Source organism: Nicotiana tomentosiformis, chromosome 11, assembly GCF_000390325.3.
Source record: "Nicotiana tomentosiformis chromosome 11, ASM39032v3, whole genome shotgun sequence".
Taxonomy (NCBI): Eukaryota; Viridiplantae; Streptophyta; class Magnoliopsida; order Solanales; family Solanaceae; genus Nicotiana; species Nicotiana tomentosiformis.
This window is the reverse complement of record NC_090822.1, coordinates 126,876,504-126,887,259: the sequence shown is the minus strand read 5'-3', so window position 1 is coordinate 126,887,259 and position 10,756 is coordinate 126,876,504. Positions and strand designations below refer to the sequence as shown.

The 10,756-nt window shown below is 35.9% G+C and overlaps 1 protein-coding gene across 3 annotated transcripts; it reads left to right on the top strand.

Annotated features, from left to right (window-relative positions):
- The first annotated feature begins 1,817 nt into the window (after positions 1-1,817).
- Positions 1,818-7,183, top strand: LOC104101975 (BTB/POZ domain-containing protein At3g05675). 3 transcript variants are annotated; one of them, XM_070188085.1, is made up of 6 exons: positions 1,818-1,952; positions 2,707-3,783; positions 4,881-5,867; positions 5,966-6,076; positions 6,187-6,811; positions 6,847-7,183. In XM_070188085.1, the coding sequence occupies exon 2, from the start codon at positions 2,836-2,838 to the stop codon at positions 3,700-3,702; it is 867 nt and encodes a 288-aa protein (XP_070044186.1). In that variant the 5' UTR covers positions 1,818-1,952; positions 2,707-2,835; the 3' UTR covers positions 3,703-3,783; positions 4,881-5,867; positions 5,966-6,076; positions 6,187-6,811; positions 6,847-7,183. The 3 variants fall into 3 exon arrangements, with proteins under 3 accessions (XP_070044186.1, XP_009607842.1, XP_009607843.1); XM_009609547.4 differs by having other exon boundaries at positions 6,187-7,183; XM_009609548.4 differs by having other exon boundaries at positions 6,155-7,183.
- The last annotated feature ends 3,573 nt before the right edge of the window (positions 7,184-10,756 follow it).

The window sequence follows — 10,756 nt, the reverse complement described above, 5'->3', positions numbered from 1 at the left end:
TACTATTTCTACATCACGAAAAGAAAATACCCATTTTATTGAAATAAAAGAAAATATTTTTTCTACATCATGAAAAGAAAATACTCTTTTTGTTGAAATGAAATAAAATACTTTTTACTACATCGTTTTGTTGAAATGAAAGAAAGAAAGTACCTTTTTTTTGTTAAAATAAAAATATTTTTTTTTATATCATGAAAAGAAAATACATATTTGTTAAAATGAAAAAGAAAAGTACTCTATCTATAACATGAAATGAAAAGAAAATACTATTAATAATATTTCTATTTAGGGCGGGAGTGGGTGGGGGTGGGTTAGTGGGGGTTGGTGGGGATGGGGAATAGGGTGGGAAAAATTGAAAAGGAGATTAGGAAAATGTTTTTCCTTCTCTTGATAGGAAAAATATTTTTCTCCAATTGGAGGAAAATGAGTTCATGCGAAAAATATTTTCCAAAATATTTAAGCCAACCAAACATGAAAAAATAATAGCTAATTCCTTTTTGGTATATATAAATTTTTTTGTATATTATATGCAAAAGATATACAAATATTATACATTTTTGAGGTTACCAGATGTAAATAGTTTTGGCCACATGCTAAAAGTAATAATTGCTCTTTACAAAAATAGCTGGTCATATTCACTATTTATTATTTTTAGCTATATACATAGATTATACATATACAATATACAAATTATGCATATATTATATCTCCACTGACTATTTCTAGTTTAAGCGGTTAGGTGAACAACTATTTGAGTTAGTTCTGCAAATTAGAACTAGCGATTTTTACCTTCCTATACTATATATGAAACTTTATTACCCTCCCTAATCAAATTTTAACTTAATTGCATGAACATATATAATTTATCAATTATATACAAATTAGTATTAATGTCTATCCCTTTATATTAAGAAAATAGCGAATCAGTTATTCCCTTAATTATAGGAAATTAAATAGGAAAAATTTCCCTGACTCCTACTGCCTTCAAACCCTAGAATGGAAGCTGACCCCTCCTCTTCTCTTCCCTTTGCTCCGCCAACCAAAATCCCCTTATACCTCTTCATCCATGAAAACCAGTCAAAGCCACCCCTTCATTAGTTATAAAATTTTATTAGTTCTGCTCCGGTGTGAGATTTATGTGAAAAAGAGAGTCGAGACGTCAAATTGTATTAAAGTTGTACATATGTAGCAAAATTGTATTATGGTTTTATAAAAATTATATTAAATTTGTATTTATTTTTGTATGAATATTGTATGAACATTGAATATAAGTATTAGAATTGTAATAAAGTTGTGTTATAGTTGTACAAAATTGTATTTAAGTTGTATTTTGTTGTAGTTGTATTTTTTATTATTAATATTGTATAAAAGTTGTAAATTAATTGTAAGTAAATTGTATATTGTATGAATAATTGTATAAAATTTGTATTTAAATTATATGCCAATTATAGATGTATAAACTTCATATCAAATTTGTTTGAAAGTTATAAATAAGTTCTTGCTACTTTGGGTAAAGAAAAGTAGGAGGAAAGATGGGGTGTTGGTTTAGTCAGAAGTTAAAGATGAAAGAACAGAACAAATCAAAAGGGAAAAGGATGAGTTGAAGAGGATACGCCTGCTTACTCAAAGGTGGTGTATTTTAATCTTCTGCTTCATCTCTGTTGATTTTGTAAGTAATTCTTGTTTAGGACGGTTAATATACAAAACTAGGATAAATTTGATAAATAAGTTTCAAATATTGTATAGAAACGAAAATCTCCAAATAGAAATATGAAAATGGGGGCCCATTCTGCAAGCCCAAATAATGTATTAATGGGCTCAACTTAGACCCGAAAAACAAGACCCAAAACTCCAAATGACGCCATAGTTTTCTTCTTTAGCTAAGCTTAGTACTTAAGCTGCAAAACTGCTGCTTCTCCACCTCTTTTTCTCCGGCGAAACCGATGTTTTAGGTACCCTCTTTGTCTCTCTTTCTCTCTCAAAAACCGTAAACACCTTTTATCCGGATTTTTTTTTCAAAAAAAGAAGAAATCCACTGCATAAATAAAGCTTCTATTTTTCATAGTTCTTTCTGATTTTTCCCAAGTTAATTGTATGATGTCCTAAGTTTTTCTTGGGTATGAAATAAAAATTAAATCTTGGTATCTTCGTTTTGGCCTACCCAGTAAAATTGAGGGAGTCAGAGATTCTGTTTTTAGTAATTTATATTCCTTGAATAACTAGAGATCTATTAAGATATACCAAGTTGGGAACTTTTTTTGTGTGTCCATAGCTTGTGTATAGAAGCAGCCTCTGAGCAGCTGTTTATTTTTCTTTTTTCTAGGCTATTTATTGTACTCCATCCTTTTATTTTGAGGAAATGAAAATAAAAAGAGGGTCTTTTTGCTTGAAAATTGATAGTTATTTATCTTGCTTGCATAGGTTGACAGTCTTGTTAGTGTCTAGTATCTGTAAATTGGTTATGATTTATTTGTTAGAGATAGATAGCTCCTTGCATGCACCAAAACAAGTAATATGGTACAAACTACATAGTTTAACTCATTGTGAAAGAATGAGGAGGATGTTTGCTCAAAAAATGCATTTATTTGCTAGCTATTACTGTCTTCGAAATCTGCATGTTGTTTCACTATTCGCAACTCCTTACGATTCTTGTTTCTTTCAACTCTTTGTTTTATATTCCTCTAGATTGACCCTTTTCTGCCTCAGGTGGACTCTCTTGGATATACTTTTGATATTTTTGAAGTCCCTACTTCTTCATAGCTGCATTCAGTCGTTCGGCTTTTCCTCGGTGAATAAGGAGGACAAGGAACATTTCAGGAACTTAGTGCTTATACCATGACCATATGTACCAATATACAAGAAACAGAATTATGTGGTACGAAAGAAGTTTTCTTGTCTGCTATCCGCTTTGCCACTTCAACCGGTGATTCTTTCCCTCCATTTGAAGATGATTTAAGAACCTCAGCCCAAGAACAGGTTGAGTTCATGCTCGAGGATGATGAAAAGATTCCTCTTGTCATAGCTGATGAAGAAATAAAAGTGGAGACTAGAATTTTGGTGTCTAAAATATTTTGTTCTTTTGAAAATGAACTATTCTCCTTGATTTTGGAACCTGACATTGCGAACAAGGATATTGAAAAGAAAGTAATGCGGAGTCTATCTGACCTTGAATGGATGTGTAACACTCTTTTGAAGATGGATCTAATGAAGGACTTCGTCTCCCACTGGGCTAATATATCGAGCAATTTATTGAAGGTCATCGAAGACAAAAGACTTGATTCTATCATGTGGGGTTTGAAGATAAAGTTAATAGAAATGACATCAAAAGTGTTCGACGCAGTAGGTTATGGAATTGTAGTTCTTCCAGCAGAAAGCCGAGTGGAACTGCTCAAGACATGGCTTCCATACATAAGAAAAATGAAGTTTCTTTCCGATCAAATGGGCAAATCGGAGGCTGCATTTCCATACATGATGAGCGAAGACCTTTCCCAATGCATTGAGGGAGCAATAGTTTCGTTGGTTTCAGCATTACCATCAAATGATCAAGCTGACATTCTAGCAGATTGGATAAGTGCTGAGCAAGTTAAATATCCGGACCTTAGTGAAGCCTTTGAGATATGGTGTTACAGAACCAAGTCTGCAAAAAGAAGGTTGGACGAGGCTTTGACAGAGTCAGCAATGCCATTGTCACCCTCTAGCTAATTTTTGAAGAGGAAACTTCACCTCATAAAACACCTTTGGCTATTGGTGGCTCTTGTAGTAGAGTGCCCAACATATTCCCTGGTGAGTTAGAGCTTTGTGAAAATGTGATGCTTTTGCATCTATCTGATTAATTTTAGTCATTTGATGTGTAATTGGCTACTTCTTTCATCTAATAGACATCTAAAGATAGGAATGGTGCACCATAAATAATGCATACATTAAAAAGAACCTATAACTTCAACAATGGTCAAACAAATAAGTACTTTTACATTGAGTTTAACTAATATCCACTAATGGTGAAAAGAATTTACACTATCGTCATCTTTACCTATTATAGCCGGTAACCTACCTTGTTTTTAAGATTAAACATCCCACTTTTTATGGAGGGATTACCTATAGATATGTTATGAGTGACTTGGTAGTGTAAAAGTTTCTATACACTGTCGGTGTATTTTAAGTTAAAACTTTTTTACATTTTAAGAGTTAAAACCATTGAACTACTCATTGTACTACAGAATTGTTCCTTGATATGTCACTCATGTGTCGTAAAATGAATAATTTGCAATGAGGAAAAATAAATTGGGCCAGTTTGGAAATGATTGAGCTTCTGGATATTCAAACTCCTAAGCCCAAATCTAATTCGCTTCTCCATATTCACATTCAGATTAATTTCGGATCCAGTACTAAAGTCAGAGTTTCTTCTTTGCCAAGTCCACTGAACTGTCATACACTCCTCTCCATTTCCTTGCCTGATGAGCTCCTCGGTGATTGACTTTTTTCCCGATTTCCTTCTTTGGTGGCTCCACGGCGATCGCTTTTTTCTGGAGAAATCCTCGATGGTGTCTTTCTATTGGAGAAATCGAAGGCCTAGAACTGTACTCCCTAGGAAAAGTCTAAGTATCATAATGCCTCCTCCATATTTCTAAAAATTTGGAAAAACTATGGTGTTTACAAGCTTATTACTAAGGATGTGGTTAAAGCTAGTGGACTATGCCTATGCATGATGTGCTTTATGGTGGAATACAGGGATCCAGAATATTTTGTTTTAATTCAAAAAACTTTACATAGTCATGGTTGTGCTTGTTTTACAACTCCTGTAAAAGAAACAAAGTATGTCAATTTTTCAGTACTATACATAATTTTTTAAAACTCTAACAATATCCAATTTTACATTTCAGGGCAAAAGAATCTAGGTGAAGGCCTTGCATGAAGTATTTGTCTATCATGCACTTCCAAAGAGGGCTTTATTCTGGAAGAGAATGCTGGCATAGATCACACCAAAGTCGCATCTATGCTATTGTGATTTATCAAGAGCCATGTCCCGTTCATGATCTAAGTCAACTATCAGATTTTTGTGCTTGATAACTTTCCCAAGATTGAGATTGTTCCACAAAATATATCTATAATCCTTTCTATTTGCGATTTAGAAGTTGATGCAAATTTCTAGAATATCACTGAACTATATTTAAGCAGATGATGAAGAACAACATGGATGCGAAGGCTTGAAATTTAGCAAGACGCTGAGGCAGAGAGCTGAAACTAAGATTTATAAGCCTAAAGCAGTGATAAAAGATGATCTTTTTAAGACCTTTAGCCTTGTGACACAGAAACGTGCCACTCCAGGAAGAGAAAGAAAAGACCTTCTGGAGAAAGGAAAAATTTGGATGGGCCAAGTGGAGATGGATTTCTACAATTTGGCAAGTCTATTGATAGACACTCCGAGATAGATGGCCAAAGTATTCATGGAGATCAAGAACCTTTGAACAGATCCTGCAATGTTAGATTTTGATACTAGGGATATTGAGAATGATGATTCAGTTGTTGAAGCTAGTTGTTGAAGCTATTAATAACTTTGTTTACGAGATCCAATGTGCTGATAACTTCCCATGCTGCTGGACTTTTTTTGGAGGGTGCTAACTCATCAAAAAAGCTTGGTTCATCATCCGTGTCTTTCAAGGCTCTCCAGCCAAAAGTTTTCTCATATTTCTTCAACTTCCACTCTTGCAAATGTTGTTTCACAATTATCTCATCTGTTTTTTATCCAAACTATGCTGCTTGTATTTGTGGTGTGTGTCAAAGAAGATTTGAGAAGAATTAGAGATATAATAGGTGCAAAAATGTTCAGTTCTTTCGGGAAAGACATAACAAGCTTCTCCAGGCAAAAGGTTATTCCCTCTTTCTTCAACTTTTATTGCTACAAAATATTGTTTCACTGTTAGCTCCTCTCTTTCTAACCCAAAGAATGCTATTTTATCCCTTGCAGGTACTCCGTTGACGATTTTAAGGATTAAACACAAAAGTTGTAAAACAGTTCAGCCACTCTTTCAGGAAAAACACTGCACGAAGCGGAAATATTCAATGTGTTCTACGAAAGGTAATGGAGAAGGTGGTTTGCAGTGATTATACACATAGTTGGATTCATAATATGTCTGTCATGCCATTTAATAAGCAGTTATATATTTCCTTTAATGTAACTTTGTAAAGGTTTAAAGGACTTCCTGAGGAAGGATGCCATCTGTTCAATTCTTCAAGAAACAAGCCTTCAAGTACCTAGCAGTAAAAGTGGACCCGCACTGAAAGTAGTAAAAGTCCAGAGTTGATGTGAAACAAGATTTCCACCCATAACAGTTGAAGAAATAGGGGTCAAGCTTTTGCCTGGAGAGGCTTGTTATGCCTTCCCTATAAGGACGATTGAACGTTTTTGCACTTATTATGTCTCTAATTCTTCTCAAATCTTCTGCTATATACTTGCAATGGATATTAGTAGCATACTTTGGATAAGAAGCAGAGGAGAGGACAGAGAAATAGAATTTGCAAGATTGGCAATTAAAAAAATATGGTAAAACTATTGTCTGGAGAGCCTTGGAAGGCACTGATGATGCTTTGAGGAGTTTACATCCTCTGAAGATGTCCAGCCGCACATGAAGTTATCATTAGTTTGGATCTCGTAAATGAGGTTATTAACAACTTCAACAACTGGATCATCATTCTCAACATTCCTAGAATCAAAGCCTATTCTTGATCTTTCTAAGGTTCTTGATCCCAAACTTTTCCATCCATCTCGGAGTGTCTACTAATAGACTTGCCAGCTTGTAGAAATTCATTTCCAGTTGGATCATCCAAAATATTCTTTTCTTTTGAGAGGTCTTTCTTGCTCTTTCTGGAGTTGCACATTTTAGTTTCCAGGGCCAAAGGTCTTAACAAGCTTATCGACAATCAGTACTTCAAGCTTATAAAAGATTAGTTTCAATTCTCTGCTTCAGCGTCTTGTTATATTTTAAACCTTCATATCCATGTTATATTAGGGCCAAAGGTCTTAACAAGCTTATCGACAAACAGCTTTTTCAGAGGTGCATGACAACATAAAATACTGCTTGCATAGATTTTGCCTGAATTTTTCTGCCTTTAAATGTAAAAGTGGATGTTGTTATTTGAGTTCAAAGACATTTAGTATTGAAAAGTTGACATATTTTTCTGTTTCTTTTTGTATCTTGACTAGCAATTGTAAAACAAGCACAATTTTCTGAATTTAATCAAATGTTACCTGATCCCTGTATTCTGTGTGCCGCCATAAAGCACATCAAGCATATACATAGTCTAGTGTATTAGCCTTAGTAATTAGCTTGCAAAAGCATAGTTTATCCAATTTTTTTAGATATGGAGGAGTCATTTTCAGGATATATATCATCTTTCAATAACACATTGGTTTGTAGTTGGAGTCTAATAGGTTGATAGAGAAGTTTCTAACTCAAATTCCGACTACGACAGTAAAAAGTTTATGTTGTCCGAGTTGGTCTCCAACTTAAAGTGCAGAGATCTCAAACTTATTGTTGACTCTATACAACCGGGCGGTTCAACGGATCTCGTGGTCTAAGGCAAAACAATATTGAGACACTACTAGAAATTCGCTAAAAACCGACCAACGTTGGTCGGTTATGGCAAACTACCGACCAAAACGCGATCATTATGGTGTGGACGGTGTTTTGATGGTCGGAATGGCCTACCGACCAAAGTTGGTCGAAAATTACCGACCTACTTTGGTCGGTAGCTTAAAATGACCATCTGACAAGTTTAATTACTTACCGACCAACTTTGGTCGGAAACATATTTTATTAATTTAATTTTACCGACCAAAGTTGGTCGGTTTAACTAAATTATGTTTTTTTTATTAATTATTAAAATTTAAAAAAAACGACCAACTTTGGTCGGTAATTGAAAATATATATTTTTTAAAAATAATTAAAATTAAACATTACCGACCAACTATGGTCGGTAATCTCAACAGTGCAGGCAAAATACCGACCAAAGTTGGTCGGTAATGTTGAATTCTGGGAATTCAATGTTCATTAACCGACCAACTTTGGTCGGTATTTTGGAATAATTTATTTTTTTTTATTAAAAATCGACCAACTTTGATCGGTTTTTCTGGGTTTAATTTTGGCATAAAATGCCTGTTTTGGCAGCTACACCACCTGCCAGCATACCAATACAACAACAACAACACAACAACAACAACAACAACAACAACAACAACAACCAAAACATTCAATAAATACTTTAAAACTAACAAATTAAAGTTCAATTGAACATAAAAATCCAAAACCAAGTTAAAACTAATTACAACTAGTTCAAAACTGGTTCTATTTGTCTAGTTCAAAGTATATAAAAGTCAAGGGGTGTTTTCTATAACATCATCATCACTGTCTGATGAACTTTCATTTACAAGACGATATAGAGAACAGTCTTGTGGAGGACGGGAGGAACGATCACGAGTAGGACGGGAGGAACGATCATGTGGAGGTCGACCCTCTGGAGATGACTCACGAGATCGGGGCAACGAAAAAGCTCCACTAGATAGGAGAGTTCTGATCTGAGCTTGCATGCCAAGGAATTGAGCATCTCTAAGCCTTTCTCTTTCCTTCGCCGCTTCTAGCTCTGATGTGACCTTTGTCACTGTCTCCTATATAGCGGAGAGGCTCTCCCTATTAAATTGCTCGCCTTGCGAGGAAGTCCCTATTCCTCGCATTCCACACTTATAGAGATGGAAGTTTTTAGTAGGAAGCCCGTATACCTTCCCCCATTTTGGACCGCCAACAGACTCCAACCATATTCTTTCAGCATCCTCGTCCGAAGGTTGGATTGGCTCACCCGATTCACCAGCTGGATGACTACAGATGAATTCCTCCACGTTACTTTGGTAGCGACCCTATATTATTTTAAATTAAATCAGTATTTCAAAATTTTTATAAAAGTAAATTATAATACTTAAAGAAAATTAAAAGCTTACATATGCAGTCGAGGCCCGGTCCTCGACCCACCTATCTCGATCCCCCTCTTTCTTCTTCTTCACAATATGTGTCTCCTTGAATAGCTCATCATGACTCATTGGACGCTCATACTTCTTTTCCTGAAAACAAATTAATTTAGTTAATAAACAGAATAGATATACTTAGAAAAGTAAAATAATTTAAGCAATTACGTACCAATCTTCTTTTTATTGTCCCTAGGCTGATCGCACCTCCAGTGTGCAAGGAGCCTCCCTTCTCGGATGCGCGAGCTTTTTTCCCTTTTTCGCTCCTCTCTAAGAACTCCGCAGTAAGCCATTGCCTTTGCAAATCATTCCACAAATTCTCAAGTAACCAGCCAGGCCTCTTGTTCTTCTTTCTAGCATCCGAGAAAGCATCCGCCAATCTCTTGCGAGCTTTATGATGAAAATTTGTAGCCACTTCCGTGCTATAGCGATCTTCCTATACACACTTGCTCTGTATTTCAAAAGTTAAATATTAGATGGAAACATCATAAATATAAATTATTAAACTGTTTAAAAGAACATTTATACTTTAAATTGATTGAAAATTTGCTCCTTCAGTGAGAATGGGCAACCAGTCCAAGTCGCATAAAGGCCATCATAAAGCTTTCTGATGGCATTGGTGATTATCCTCGTAGTCTTATTACCCGGCATGAACCTGCAATTTAACAATAAAAATACATTAATATCTTAGTAAAAATGTTACAAATCAATAAACGCAAAAATAATGAATAACACTTACCCATCACCCTCAGGGACTATAATGATCCTGCCATATCGATCATAATGCACTACCTAGTCATCACCATCCGAAGCATGTGTATCAGAGGCATGTGAAGACGGTGTAGGCGGGTCAGAGCTAATGCCTCGCAGGCGAAGGCCTACAATAGATGGAGTCGATGATAAAGATGGTTGTGATCCCTGTGACTGCGACATAGCTGGATGCGACCCAAGTGGATGTGATACCGATGGCTGTGACCCGAGTGGCTGTGACCCGAGTGGCTATGACCCGAGTGGCTGTGACATGGATGGATGCGATCCATGTGGCTGTGATATGTAGGGATGTGATCCATGTGGATGTGATGCAGATGGTTGTGAGGCAGCTGGACTGTATGTCGTACGTATAGTCCTATAGCCCTGTGATGGAAGACTGGGTGTCTGAATGAAGGTGTACGGCTTGTGATGCTGTGGCAGCTCAGTATAGCCGTGTGGTGGAGGATAAGACATAGGCATCTCTGAAAAGGGTGGACAAGAGGGAGTATTATTTTCTACCCTCCTCTTTCCCTTCCTACCCCTTTCTCGACCCCGAGAACTAGTAGGGTCATTGTTACCTTGACCCTTGCCTGCCATCTGCATAATATAATACACATTTAGATTGAAACATATAAGAAACTAGCTATAAAATGAGAGTGCTTTAAAAAACCAACTTTTTAATCCTCATCGACGTATTATTCCTCGTCCGAGAATTCTTCGTCCTCACTTGTTTGAGCTTCATCAGTTGATTCTTCGTCCTCATTTTCTATAATTGTTACTTCATTTATATCAACTTCTTCCAATATGCGTTCAGGATGTTCCAAATCATTTTCTAACCGATCGTCCACTATTTGGTGAACATTGGAGATATCGTTTTGATATGCAACATCTAACACATTCTCGACTTCTACCCTACCTACAGGCTTAGTTTTTATTACAACCCACCAATCGAAATTATTCCGCCGCAATGGATAAGGAGCATAATACACTTGC